Raw genomic sequence first — 14843 nt, forward strand, 5'->3', positions numbered from 1 at the left:
TAGCAAAAAAAGCTGGAATTTTCTGTCCCTTTAGCGAGTTTGACCAGCTTAGCAGTTTGAAGTGCTCCAGCGCTGGCACAAGGAAGGTGCTACAGCCACGAGCAAAGGGAGTGAAGGAGACAGAAGACTGAAGATGGGAAGGAGTAAAAAGGACAGTGAGACGTATTTCTATGGGCAGAGGGGAGCCGTCATGCCAGCTTAGCTGCCTGTGAAACCACACGTTAGGCACCTCAGAACAGCATTAGAAACAGCCAGCATGCTGAGAGGGTAACTCTATAAATAAGCCTCAGCTTAATGAAAGGAGAAGCCATGAAGGATTTACCCTTGGCCACTGAGGGGGTGACCTCTGTTCATCTAGGAGCCACAGCCCTGGAACCGTTCCTGAAAAGAGATGCCTACACATTTGCTCAGATAACAAGTAAGATGCCAATATTTTCTCTCAGATGACTGTTGCGGGAAGAGAAAGGGTTGGTGATGAGATGTCCCCCGCGCTCACAGAGCAGCCTCATTATTACAATCCAGCTGAGAAGAGGCAGAGGTAAGTTGTCATCCATGCGGGCAAGACTGAGATTTCATCCAGTCTTGTGTCGAACCTAAAACGCAGGAGAAAAACCGGGGAGCAAGGACGGGTGCCCTGATGCCCTGCTTCCCTCACCCTGTCAGATGGTCACGTCACACCAGCAAGCCAGGCTCACTCTTGCGGTCCCTCCTGGGCAAACGCCAACTCTTTTCCTGCAGAGCAGTGCAGCACTGTACGAAAGCCTTCCCACCCGCTCCCCTTACAGCTTGCTGCCATCCCAGTTCCCACACAGGCTGCACCCTCAAGTACAACCAGGTGTGCGGGGCAACGAAGCAGCGGCCTACTTGTGAGGGAGAGGGAGCAACACCACAGGACTCGAGATGATGTCGGCCTTCTTTCGGAAAAGTTCTCCATTAAAAAGCGGACTATCGCATAGAAGAAGGAGGGAGGCGAGAAGGTTTGTAGTTCCAAGCACACCCCTTCCCGCACACGCAGCCTCCCGGAGGCCGCGGGGCCCTCGGTGTTTCCAAACCTGACCCCAACTCTTCCAGCCTTCATACGCTTGGTGCCATTTCCCCCTCCCAGCGCTGCCCAGCCAACCTGGCCGCGGCAGAGCGACCCCGACTCAATTCTCGTGCCTTGCTGGTGACTAATTAAAACTTCACCTACGTAGACTTTATTGCTGCCAGCGCGGAGCACAGAGCACCCCGCCAAGAACCAAACCGCCCCCGAACGGGGACAAAACCGCCGCCGCAGGCAGGCCCTCGTCAGCCGCCCACAGGCCGGCTCCCCCGCTGGGGTCCCCCCTGCGCCCACCCCGCCCGTCTCGCCGCCCGCTCTTTCCCCTCACAGCGCCCGTTCCCGGCCGGGACGGTCCGCAACGACCAACCGCCCCGCTCCCCCCCACCTCCCCTCAGGCCGGCCCGCCGCCCGCGGCGCGGATTGACGGCCACGCTGGCCAACCCGAGGCCACGCCGCTGGCCCGCCCCGCCCACTCCGTCCCCGTCTCTGCCAATCCGCTGAGGAGGAGGAGGCGGCGGCGCGGAGGGAGGGCGGGAGAACCCCGCGCGGGGCTGCCGCGGGTGTCGGCGTGCAGTCCCGGGACCGGGCGGGGCGGGACGGGGCGGGGGGGGCGTGTCCCGCCCCCGCCCGGCCCCGCCCCTACCGCCGGTCCTCCTCCAGGGCACCCGCGTGCGCCTGCCGCCCGCCCCGGTTCGTCTCGGCTCGGTTCGGCGGTCGCTGGATGCCGCCCCGGAGAGGACGGCGGAGCCCCGCGGCCGGGGTCACCCCGCGGTAAGTGCGCGGGCGGCGGCGGCGGCGCCGCGCAGCCAGCGGGATTCGGGCTCCGCCGTCGGGGCAAAGCGGCGCGGGGAGGTCCCGCGGTTCCCGCGTCCCTTTGGGGCTCCTCCGGGGGGGGCCGCGGGCACGGCGAGGCTGCAGGCGCCGCTCGGCCCGGGCGAGGGAACCGGCCCCGTCGCACGGCGGGCGGGAAGGGGCTGGGAAGGGCGCCTGGCGCCCGCCGAGCTGCCCGAGGCTCCCCTCTGCGTCTGCCGGTACGTTAGCGGGCACAAAAAGCAGATTCACGGCTTCGGCGGTAAAGGGAGGTCTGAGTTTCATCCGGAGCGCCGCAGCGGTTTCTCGTTTCGTTACGAATTTCGCCCTCGAAGCAGCGGCGAGCGCGGGGCTGAGGCGGTGGGTGCCTCGGCGAGCTCGGAGCTGCGGGGGCGGCGAGGGTGGGCAGGCACCGGCTGGGGATGGGGCTCCGCAAGAGTTGGGGAGCCGTGGCAGCTCCTTCGTCCCTCGCCGCCGTCCTGTGCCACCCGTGGGCCTCGCCGGAGCGAGAAGGTGAGGGGACGCCGGAGCGAGAAGGTGAGGGGACGCCGGTGCCAGAAGGTGAGGGGACGCCGGTGCCAGAAGGTGAGGGGACGCCGCCACTGCCAGAAGATGAGGCAATGCCGGTGCTGGAAGATGAGGGGATGATGCCGGTGCCGGAAGATGAGGTGATGCCGGGGCGCGTTCCCCACCCCAGCAGTACCACCGGCTGCGCGAGAGAGAGACCTCCGGCACGCCGCCGGGCAGCGGGCCGTGTCCCAAAGGAAGGGCTCCGTTGGGATGTAAGATGGCAGGAGGCCGGGACGCTTCCCGACAAGCGCTTGGTTGGCTGCCACCTGTCTCGCAGGTGCTGAGGGAGAGGTGCGGGATGGTTTTGGGGCCGCGCCGAGCACCTGGGTCTCCTCCAGCGCTTGCCACCACCTCCTCGGTGGCAGCCAGGGGCTGGTCTGGGTGGTCTGACGGCGGTGACGGACTCTCACCTACCGGCACGGGACAGGACGGGGAAGGAGACGGGTGTCCCAGTTGGTATATGGGCACGGGATAAGGGGTGGGTGTCGAAAAGGAAAAAGTCTCCGTACTTCATTGTTTTTTTCCACCTCTTGAATTCCTTCTCGGTCACGATTTACAGGGAGAGGCTCTGGGTGTCCTGTGCTGAGAAATTGTCATCCTCTGCGTCAAGAGATGATTCTCCTGCTGCTCTGCAGTGACAGGCTCTCAGGTTAACTCTCCGGTGACATTTAAAATGCACATCTGTTTTTTCCACCACACCAGGAAACTGTAATGTGTTGTCTGAACCTTGTCCCTTCTTCAGAGAACTGCCCAGGCCCTGACAATAAATACTTCAAAAGCGTAGGGCACTTTCCCAGAGAAAATAATGAGGATGTATTCCTAGCACTGATGATCTCTGGAGTAACGTTTTAAAAAAAAGCAAAAAGCAAAACAACTTTTTGGATGTTGGTTTCCCATTCATTTGTTTAGCTTTTATCTTTTTTTTCTCTTCTTTTTTTTTTATTTTTTATTTTGTTCCTGGAAGACTTGGAATGACAACAGATGCCTTGGCCTCGCTCTGTTGTTTATTCCTCCCACTTAATTGTTTTGCACTCTTAATCAAAGTGTTCTGTTTTCAACACTGGCGGTGTTGAGAGTCGGTGTAGTAGTCAGTGTTTTGGCTTCAAATAAGGAATGCCAAATCGGAAGACAATGGAATCCAAAAGGGGGGGGAAGGTTTTCTTGCAGAGATCACCTTAGGAAAAAAAAAGGGGGGGGGGAATGAAAGAAGGGTACGATAAGTATAAGCAAAAATAAGTCTACAGAACGCTGTTGAAGAACATGAGTTGCAGTGATTCTTTTCCATGGCTTACCAAAAAATACTGTCTGTGCTCTTTGGACAGGTATTTTTCCCTAGGGATTTTTGTTGTTCTTAACTAGATTTTTATATGAACATGATAAACTGGGATAAACACCAGTGACAAATAAATTTGTGTCACCTTTTTTTCCTGAAACAAAAAAATCCTAAAACAAACAAAAAAATTTGTACTTACATGTGTTTTTCTGATTTAAGTCTTTTTTGATAGAGGAAGTTTTTTTGATAGCAGGTAAGGGCCATGTCATTGTTTTGCTTTTTTTTTAAAAACAAAGCTGATAGTGCTGTAAACCCTTTCCTGTTCCCAACACTGCAGGTAAAAAGTGTATGAATGCAGTGGTTAACTCTGTATCACTTAGCTTTTGTAGTAAAGTCGTTGCCCTACTGTTCATCCAAGACAATGTAAATTACTTGCGTGCTTACTGTGCTCCAGGGTTACACGGCTTTTCTTGCAGAAAGTCCTGTGCTACTGCAGTGCTCCTTGATTATCTTGGTGGTGTTTAGCAGTGGTACCTTAATTCATTGTGTGTGGTTAGTAATTGAGCATGGATAAATGGTGGTCTCAGCCCAAAACAAGTCTTCTGACAAGGAGCAGCTGCTCCTTGGAGAATCACAGGAGGAAGTAATTTGCTTCTTGTTAAACCATTTTTTATGCTTGGCTTTTTCTTTTTTTGCTTTATTTCCTCTTTTTGCAAAATTCTGCATCACCTCAAAAATGCAGCACTCCCTGTAAAGCTGGTTTTTTGTTCTGTTTGTTTTGTGGGACATCTTTTCCTGTTTCCCTGTTGCTTTGCTGAAGTTGATGTCTGGCAGTACTGTGTGCAGTCTCTGAAGCTGCATCTAATCATGAAGACCCTGCTGTTTGCATTAATTTTGTCAAGGTATTGGCAGATTGGTGTTTTCGCACTTGTAATAGAGGCGAGCTGTGGTCCGGGCAGAGTTTTATCTGTTCTTTCTGGAAGTCCACCCACTTTACATAAATCAATATTCCTCTCTGCTCTGAATATGTTCCAGGCTAGCTGTAAACTTAAGGGGGAAAACATTAGAAGTAAACTGATGCAGAAGCTGCGTAGTTGGTCTGAATATTTAGATGGTGATTCAGATACCATGAGATCAGCAGTGGACTTTCTCCTTCCTCTGGGGAAGTAAGCCATTTTTTTTTTTACCTGGTTATTACTGGTAGCAAAGCTATTCCTGCTCAGAAGTGTTCTTTACATGATACATTGGTAAAAGCATGTCGTTATTTGTCCTGCAACTCCAGGTATTGCTTGTGAAGTTACAATGATGCTTTGCACTTTTTTGTTTGTTTGTTTAAATAAAGATTTCATAGTCTGCTTACTTCTAGAACTCTTGCAAGATCTAGGTGAGAATAGAAAATGAAGGAAGAGTTTATTCATGCTTTTTTGGACAGCTCTGCAAAATATTTCAGAAGGCATGGTGATCTGTTCCAATTCTGTGCAGCCCAGCTCAAGTATAAAAATACCATCACCGTGGAATAACTTCTGCAAAGACAGTCTTGTAGTAGAGTGTCTCTCAGCTGTTGTGCTTAAGGCAAGAGTATAATAGATCTGCTTGGGAGAAATCCTGTTTATAGGCTTGGTAGATTTGAAAAAAGGAATGTGTTTCCAGTTGGAGAATTAACCGATAGGCTTTTGGGTCATGAGACCTCGCACATTTGCAATTTGCACGCTATAGAAAGATGCTTCTCTCCTGAGTTGCTAGTAGAGACCAGGTCTTGCTGCTGCTCTCCCTGTACTTGCTAAGCTTCCTGACAGTTAGTGGCTGGGAAGGAAGCCTCACTTTCCCTTATTTTAAAGACCTTGCTGCAGCTCTCTGTCTGTACTTGGCCTCTCCTGTTTCCCATAGATACAAAAGATGAACGGTCTGTAGTAAAGATTGCACTACTTGGCAGAAGTGCGAGCACTGGAGCACCAAACTGAAGTCAATCTTCTGTTGCTGTCCTTCACGCTGAGGTACCAGACTGTGGCGTGTTCTTTACTGCACTCCTGGCTCTGCATATGTATGCCCATGAATAAACTTTCTGTAAGGGTCCATCTCGAAAGAGATGTGTCCATGTGTTTGAGTGGAGGCAAGCTTGCTGTTATTGAATGGCTATTCAAGCAATTCACTTCCCTTAACCTTTGCGAGATCTCGCGCAATGCTGTCTTGGTCATCCAGCTGAGAAAGCAGAGCTTTGCGCTTCTGAGCAGGCTTTGTTTGCAGCTGCTTTATGCGAGGTGTAATGGACGCTGAGACTGGCTCACGCCTTGTCCCATGTTTTGCTGGTTCTTTCTTATGCTTCTGTATTTACCTAGGCCAATTGATACCTTCAGTTGCTACTTGTTCATAAACTTCAGTTAATGTACTTGATTTATGAAGTATGAGGAAGCCCTATAAGCGATTGGTAATCAATAAATAAGTCCATTAATAGATTATACAGAAGTAAAAAAATTCATTGTAATGAGAAACTTCATGTTGGTAGTCAGACTGATAGGGTACATGCTACTGCTTTTACCAATCAATGAAAAGGCAGAATCAGTTGATCCATTGCTCTTCCCACGTTGGCAAGAGAATGTTTGTCCCTGCCAGGAAAAAGGCATGCTGGAAAGGAATTGCATGCTCTTGCAGCAGACTTTACTGTTTAGGTGTTGTTTAAAGCATGTACATTGCTAAGTTTTGCATATGCTTCTGATAAAATAATATATTTTGAAAGGCTGCACGTTTTTGTGTACAAAAGTTCAAAGGCATTTTCCATCACTTGGAAGTGATGCAAAAACGTTGTCCCTGCGAGATCCTAATTTGACCCTTTTTGCCTGGAGCCTTTAATACTCACTATCCGTTTCCCCCCAAACGCTCCTGAACTCAGTTTTGGTTTCAGGGAAAGGTTAAGCCCAGGTGATTAATGCTGGGCTGCCCTCACAGGGAGCAAACTGTTGAGGAGCTTTTTTTCATCCCATGGGAGAGCTGGATGGAAGTGTGGCAGCCACCCTGCATGGTCCTGCCACCGCTGCCCTGCTGTTGTGCTTCCATGCGCTGTAGGAGCACCTACTTTGGAGCTCTGTCCTCAGCTAAGCTTTTTTCCTCTCCTTGAGGACTAGTTCGCAGCAGTAAGGTCTGATGCATGCCCAAAAACCTGAGTCACTTTTGCTTGGCTACCAGAGAACGTGGCCATCCCTGGGTAGGAGAGTTGTCCCCCACCTTTGAGCTTAAGGACTAGGGCAGCCTACAGACAGAGTAGCATAGCAGCATGGTCCCAGGTTAGGAATGGGTTTCCCTTGGAATTTTGGGAGATCCCTTCTTCCTAAGCACACTGGCCATGTTGCAGGGGGCCTAGAGTAGAAGAGTTACAAACTCAAGAGCGCGTTTCATGTTCTAGCACTCACTCGTGCTGCTTGACACGAGGCAGGAAAACTTCGTAGCACAAAGGTAGAGTGTGGGCAGTCATGCCTAACTAAGAGCTGTGTCTAATCCCACGATGAAGACTAACGAGAAAGCATTTTCTTCTCTATTGTTAAAGCTTGGTGTCACCAGGGAGTGCTACTTGTACAGGAAGAAAGGAAAAGGGATGTTGGTTGGTATCCAAGACCAATGTTCAGCAATTTCCCCATCTGTCTGTCCCAAAAGGTACAGGGTGATGGCTAAGTCTGCTAGGGCTCCACAGCCCTGGAGTTTTTGGATGCATCTCCCATTGTACCTTTTGAAAATCCTAAAGGGAAGGTGGGAGCCAGGCCCATGTCCCATCCCTGTGAGAGGACTGCACTCGGATCTAACAGGTGCTGCTAGCAGATGCAGAAGGCCTGCTGCAATTGCATCTCCTGCATCTGTGGACTGAAAGCAAGTTGTCTTCGCTGCCAGTGTTGCATCTGTCCTGCAGCCAAGCTGCATCAGTTCTGGGGGGCTTCCTGCTAACTAGCGCACGGTGTTTGAAGGCAGGTGTGTATTCTATCCCAAAAGCAGCTGTATGGACATCAAATCCAGCAGCTTACCTCCTTGTGGCATCCTTGCCCTTGGATGTGTCATGCTAGCCCTGGAGTGATGCTGAGGCAGCTACGTTTGAGAAGTCAACATGCTTTGGGGAATTTGCCGCAGGATGTGACCTAGTTGTCCTGGCTGTTGGTTGCAGGTGGCACTTTTCATCTGCAGCCATGACATAAAGCTATTTAGCTTCAGTCTTGTTTTCTGCCCTGACAAGCAACTTTTTTTCCCTCCCTCCTGATTGATGCATCTTTCCAGAGAAATCCCCGTCTTGGGGGACAGTCAAAGGAGGTAGGTGGGGTCTTAAAGTTGCTGGGAAAGGCTAATATATGCCATCATTACATCTTTTACTTGCTCAGGCTCTTTATTACTCTGTTTTGCAGACAGTACTGGTGCCCTACAGTATGCCTCTGAGGGGACAAAATACCTGGAAGGTGAGAGGGGTTCTCAGTTTTAAGGCCATGTTTCATCATGAGTATGAGGCAGCCCAAGTGTGGGTTGCTGCCAAAGGCAGGTTTTTTTCCAGGCGGTTGTCTGTCTGTCTGTCTTGCTGCAGGACTGCCTTGATTAAAGCTTCTTAAGCTGATGGCGAAACTGCAGCCTAAGAGTCTAGTTGTCTTAGAGGCCCAAGACATCTCTGGATGATGTCTGGAAAATGCTAAGAACAGGTTTCTGGACAGTTTTTGATGGGACTCTGCAGGGCCACTCTGGTAAGGTTTCATCAGGAAGGTGCTCAATGCTCATTTTCTGTCAGCTCTAGCAAAACCAGTTTTCCTAAGATGTTTTACTGTAATAAACCTTGCAAAGCATGTTTCCAGGTGTGTTTGAGAGAAGCACAGAATTAGCTGTGCTTTCTTCTTGGTAGAGGAGGACTTTGTTCCATTTTGCCGCTTTGAGTTGGTAGGCGATTGCTCATTCATCTATTTTGCTTTATTCCCTTGAGATGCGGTTGTGGCAGTACTTAGAGGCTGAAGTCGGGATTAGGACCCAGTTCACTGTGGTCCCACGAGCTGATGTGTAAAATACACATTAGAAGGCATGCAAACCCACATGCTGTTTGGATGCAACCTGCTTCCAGATGGGCTGGCCGTGGCGTGGCCCCAAATTCAGTGGTGGCAGGTCATCCTTGTGCTGTTGTGTACATGGGCAGTGTGAGGTGGTTTAGCTAGCCGTCCTGCTGATATCTGAAACGAAGACTGTCCTTCCTCCTCCTCCTCCTCTTCCTCCTCCCTTGGAGGGCTCTGCTGCTCTTACCCCTCTCGATGGGGCAAGCCTCAGCCATTCCTGCTTTGACCCACCAAGTTCTGATGTTCTGGTCTGGTGCTGGGAGGCAGCTCGAGGGGCCATGGAGAAAGAAGGGAGAGGTCAGAGTTTTTCTTAATGAGTTTTTATGGCCATGTTTGAGCTGTTTAATCAGAGGAGTCTTGAAATTAATGACTGGTGTGTTTTCCAAAGCTCCACTGCACGTGTATTTAGGTAAAATAAACAGTGCTAAATAAGCTGTGCCACTGCTCTGGGCACTAATAAGCCTCCTGACTGATACCAGAAGAATACAAATAAATAGCGCCTTTGGCTGTTTCATTGATAGACTGCCGGGCTTTTGACAAAGCAATTAAATCTCAAAATGCACTTCTCCTGGAGCTAAAACATGAAGTGATGTTATTTAAAAAAAAAAAAAAGAAAACCAAAAGCCCAACAAAAACAACCTGTCGGGTGTCCCAGAGGCCGATGATTGACTTCAGCTTTTATTAATTCATCTGCAGTGCATTTGCTGGAGCTTTTAGGGTTTAATTGAGGTTAAGAGGTTGGAATCTGTGGTAAACAAAAGAATGGCATATGGGCAGTCTGAAATTGTGTATGTTTAAGTAAGAGCATTCCTTCTGGCCACTTGTTTTCCTTGGGCAGTTACTCTTGGCTCACAACTTTTTTTTTTTTTTTTAAAAAAAAGGTGTAAACATGCAATGCTAGCAAGTTAATGATTCATTATGTTTTATCACATCCTAACATACCTCTAAAGAAGAGAAGGCTGAGCTGGGCTTGTGTTTGACCTCCCCCTTCGGATTAAGGACGTTGCTGCTTTAACCTCTTACCTGCTGTGGTAGGGTCCACAAACTCATTTGTTTTAAATGTAAGAAGAAAAATGCCTTCTCCCCCTCCTTTCTCACTTCCTTTCTCACTTCCAGGGTCCACAGTTGTTCTCTTAAAAAGTCAAATGGACAAAGCAGATGTGAGACCAGAGGAAAAACTTTCCAGAAGCTTTGTTTTATAGAGGCTATGGGGAAGAAGGATTCCGTTTCTTCAGTTATCCACAGAACATTATGTGCACATGTTGTTCATGGTCACTTCTTTGTCCTATTTTCAGTTCTTTTATGAGCTGCATGAACATCTTCACTGGACGTGATCTCCCCTTGTGAGTGGGAATGTTTCGGTGCAGCGGTTTGACAATTAAGACAAACCTCCTTATGTTGGAAAGCTTGAGCTCATACTCCGAGGTCTTTATGCTGTTGATAAAGTTTATGGCGCATATGACATCAGCTGGCAATAATAATGGTGACCTGTTGCCCTCGAGTCATTTTGTAGACATCTGTAATTTATATACAGCTGTTAGTAGTGTGTAGCCTGGAGCCTGAGAGCTCATCAGTATAATTATATCGATAAGAGAGGATAAATCAGTTTTTCTCTTAATATTTCATTTAACAGAAGCTCTCACCTGTCCCAGGAAGTCAGATTTTTTTTTTCTGCTTGCTTATAACTTAGAGCAACCTCCTTCTTAAAATTCCTAGTTCTCATTTAATTAAATTATGATTTTGAAAAAAAGTAATAGTAATAGCCTTTAATAACCCCCTCTTTTCATTAGTACATTAAATGCAATTTTTGTGTACTTCTGTCTCATAAGAGATGCTCTACATAAAGAACTTGTATCAAAACATGCTTTATTAAGAAGCATTGTCTATGCCAGCCCAGGGAAGGAGGTGCATGGAACAGCTTTTGTACTTGCAAAAGGACACTTACAGATCTTTTTCTTGTATTTGATTAAAAAAAAAAAAAAATGTTTGAGCATGGAATTGAAAGGAGAGGGGTAAATCCAAGTTCTTTTTTTCTGTACTGTACTTTGTTTTCCCATGACGGTTTGCTTTTCCTGCCTCCCACACAAGAGTTTGATTCTGCCATATTTTTATCCTGAAACAGGACAAACATGATTTTAAATACCAAATGCTTTTAAAACTTAAATGTAATGCACACATGCACGTACATATACATGTATCTATGTCATGTGTTAGCATAACATGGCCTGCTTCCTTGCTGCTTATGATCCCTCGTCCTTGAATCCATTTTGGAGGGTGAAGGAAAAGCCCGTGCATCCCTTCAGAAGGTGGGATGTGCCGTGGGTGGTGGGAGAGGGTAGTGCTGCCCTTGCTGGGGTATGTGCCCGTCCCCAGGGGCGTGGATGGAGCGGATCCCATAACCAGTTGGAGTCTTGCTGGTTCAGGTCTCTGCTGGCGTTCATCCCTAACCCACCCTGGAGGAGCGTCTCCCCTTCCTGCTGGATTCGTTAGGTGTCACAGGATGCTTCCTCGCCCTGGAGAGCATCGGAGCAGAGAGGGCTGTAAATGAAATGTCATGAGTTGCTGAGGAAACTGTGTCTAACCTAGCTATAACCTGAAGACGATGTTAGCTACTGTACTTTTGGGTGTGAACTGAATTTCCATCTCTTATTTCTATGACCGTAACTTCAGCTCTAAGATGCTCGTGCAGCTTGGGCTCAGCCCTTGGGAGGAGGCTGGCAGCGCTCCTCTTACAAAAAGTGTGATAACAGCAGCTCAGCCTTCTCAGTTTATGCGTTTCCACCTCCTCCTTTGAGTTGAGGCGTGGGGGATTTGGGGCAGAGGTTTCCCAGGGTCTAGGGCTGGGATGAGGGGGAAGACAGCTCAGGGGAAGCCCTCTGCACTGACACACGCCTGCTGATGGCTCATGGAGATCTCCGCTTCGGGCGAGAGCGAGGTACCAGGTTGAAGGACGGGGCGCTGCCCCCGTCTTGTGGGCATTTTCGGGAAGCGGTCCGTGGTGTCATCTGCCTTATCGCTTACATGCGTCTCAACCTTGAGTGTGGTTTGTTATTCTGGAGAGACCTGATTGCTTTGTGGCGCTCTCCTCGGACTCACAAGCTATCTCAAGGTCGACTGCCTGGTTTGTGCTGTGATGCTGGTGGAAACATTGACCATAGCACTGTAAAATGGATGAGTGGTTTGTTGTTTGGTGGTTTTTTTGGGTTTTTTTTAAACAGCAAGGAGGAAAACATCCCGTCAAACGCGGGGTGCTCCCAGCGCCGGCAGGAGCGTGGCGCTGATGCTCTCACCTTCTCGACAGGTGCGTGGGATGAAGAGAGCCTGACGCCTGCCCGGAGAGGAGACCCCGGACCCCGTGGAGCTGCCCACCATGAGCAGGGCTCTGCTGACGGGCAGGATGCAGCCGGAGAACCGGAGCGTCTGCGTCTTTCTGCCCACCCGGGAGCAGCTCAGCCTCGTCGTTGGGGTGAGTGGCTGGGAGGGAGGCCGGGAGGTCACTGCATCGCGGCGGAGGCGGCGGTTCAGTTTTGTTTAGCTCCCATTGTTGTCCCAAAAGGCTGGTGCCGGTCTGCTGACCGAAAGGCTATTAGCCAGCTTAGGGTTAATTGGTGTTCCATTTTCTAATTGGGCAGCTTCAACTCATTTGCAGAGTTCCTTAAAAGTCCTGGTTATGTTTTTGCACAGGGGGTCTCGTCTGCTCTTTTTCTGTTGTTATTTCTTTTTTTATTCTCTCTGAGTGTTTTTGCCACCGATAATAATCTAGCCATTTTAAAAAAATTGAACCTGAAGTGCCTTGATGACTTGGCAAGCGTGCCCAACACTTGACCGTTTGCTCTGGCGTTTTAGCTAGTTCTGGCTTTGATAGTCTGCAGATCCCTTCAAAGACTCTAAGGCAGAGTAAACAGCCATTGAGGGTGGGGTTTTTTTCCCCTCCTTTGAGTACTTGTACACACAAAAACTAGAGGTAAGTCGCTTCATTTCTTTGATCGCCACTTCAAATCCCGAATTGTGTGTGCGTGAGTGACAGCAGAGCCAGGTCAGCTGGCAGCCCAGCATGGCACGGTGTCCACCACGGCTCGGTGCCTCCTTGTGCAGTGCCGGCTGTTCCTTGAACTTGTGAGAAACTGAGCTGACAGAGGCACTTCACGTTCGGGCGACAAGCTAGCCTCAAGGATAAGCGCTCTCTTGTGAGCGTGTGCGTGCACTCCTGTGTGGGCTGGGGAGGTTTTGCTTTGGTTTGGGTGGGTGGGGTTTTTTTTCCCCCCCTCTGGGATGGGGAGTGGGAGAAGACAGTTGAGGTGAACTGTTATTTTAAGCACTTGATTGAAAGGGTGGCTTTTGAAACTATGCATGCTAATCTTCAAAATCCATGTAGGAATTTTCCTACCTGCTGCGCTTAAGCGTGGCATCGTTAACTGAAACAGCCACAAGGGCTGGATGGAACAAGGCTTTAACAGCAAAATCTGGGGCGCTCTGCTTCTAGGTTACCAATTCAAACCCAGCTCATCGACCGCCCCAGAAGGCTTTTGCAAACTGCTGGCTTTTGTGCAAGCCACAAAACGATGGTTTAATTAAGTTCTTGGCGGCAGGTGCACAGGCCTGGGTAATGGTCTGTTGCGGCTGACCCTAAATCTCACCTTCTTATAACTTTTATCAGGGAGGCTAAAGATGTGAGATAGCAGAGCCTGCCCTGCCGCGGGGAAGGTGCAGACTGGCGTGCGGGAGGGCAGTGTGCTGGCAGGGCTGATACTGTCACTGTTCCTCCCTGCGCCTCTGCTACGCACATGGCTGTTCCTCCACCGCAGGGTTCCACTCCACCGTATTAAGTTTAGGCAGCACTTAGACCATACAGTAAATCCTGGACCTGCCGTTTATCATAAAATCACATAATCATTTAGGTTGGAAAAGACACTTAAGATCGAGTCCAACCATAAACCTAACGCTGCCAAGTCCACCACTAAACCATGTCCCTAAGTGCCACATCTACACATCTTTTAAATACCCCCAGGGCATTTAATAAGCACAAGAAGTGCTCTTTTACGCTGAGCGATGGCAGGGATGGAGGGAAGGTGCTGTGTCCCCCCTGTTCCTGCCTGCTGCCCCTCCAAAGAGTTGGGGTGCCTTGAGCATCATCGCCTTGTCCTGTGGAGGGGTCCCTGCAACAGCATCCCTTGGTAGCCCTTTTAAAGACGTTTTCCTGCCTTGCTTCTGCTGTCCCTTGCTTTGGTGGCTGGGAAGTTGGGAAAACACGTATGTGGAGATGCCTGCGTGTGAAAGGGAATAGCTGTCTGGGCCAAAACATGACACCTCAACGGACAGTTGTGTCCTAATTGCATAGAGAGTGAAACATGACCTGTTACAGTTGGGCGAGTAGCCAAAACCAGCTTTCCATTTGGTTTCTGTCTTTACCACAACACCCCTTCAAAACAACAACAAGAATTAAGATTTCGCAGCTGGAGAGATCTTTTTTTTGTAAAGGAACATCAAGGCAATTTTCTAGTGATGTTGGTAGAAGCCAAATTTAACTAGCACAACCACAGATGATACTCTGTGCATTTATTAGAATAATAATGCTACTACTTAAGATTTCCAAAGCCTTTTAACCTCTTCAGTGTGGAATGCAAATACTAAACAAGCTTGCAGCTCAGTGAGGTAGGTAGGAATCGTTATCCTTCCAGTGGAATAAATTAATAGATCCTTCCCGTGATAAGCACAGTGTTTATGCAGTAATTCCTTTCTCCCCACCTCCCATATAAATTCCACCCTTCCAGATAAGAGTTTACCTATATGCGTTTTATGTGGTCACATGCAGATTGAAGCCTGCTCTTGAAAATGGATTTGTCTTACGCCCTTCACAGATAATGCTGTTGAAGAGAGAAGAGCAGGAGCCATTTTAAAGTCTCTTCCTCCATAACTGGGTATCTCTTAATTAACTTTGGTGTCCACCTTTCTGGATGTATAGATGAATTTGAAGGGATGGCGAGGAGGAAAACTGTCTTCCCGAGACCAACTGTGAACATGAGAAGCAGAGCAGTGAGGAGAACTAGTGGGTGCTGCAGCTCACCAGCTGCCCCGAGGATGGTGA

At 49.2% G+C, this 14843-nt stretch overlaps 1 protein-coding gene across 3 annotated transcripts in view; it reads left to right on the plus strand.

The window, feature by feature from the left end:
• Positions 1–1696: 1696 nt before the first annotated feature.
• The window catches only part of FRMD1 (FERM domain containing 1), a 43033-nt gene continuing 29886 nt past the window's right edge, over positions 1697–14843 (plus strand). For 2 of the 3 annotated variants that reach the window (XM_069800824.1, XM_069800826.1), the window contains exons 1-2: positions 1697–1813; positions 12060–12224. In XM_069800824.1, the coding sequence (XP_069656925.1) occupies positions 12129–12224 (96 nt within the window). In that variant the 5' untranslated portion in view covers positions 1697–1813; positions 12060–12128. Of the gene's footprint in view, positions 1814–4025; positions 5690–12059; positions 12225–14843 lie in introns of those variants that run through there. The other variant, XM_069800825.1, reaches the window with a different exon arrangement.

Source organism: Haliaeetus albicilla, chromosome 13 (genome assembly GCF_947461875.1).
Source record: "Haliaeetus albicilla chromosome 13, bHalAlb1.1, whole genome shotgun sequence".
NCBI lineage: Eukaryota > Metazoa > Chordata > Aves > Accipitriformes > Accipitridae > Haliaeetus > Haliaeetus albicilla.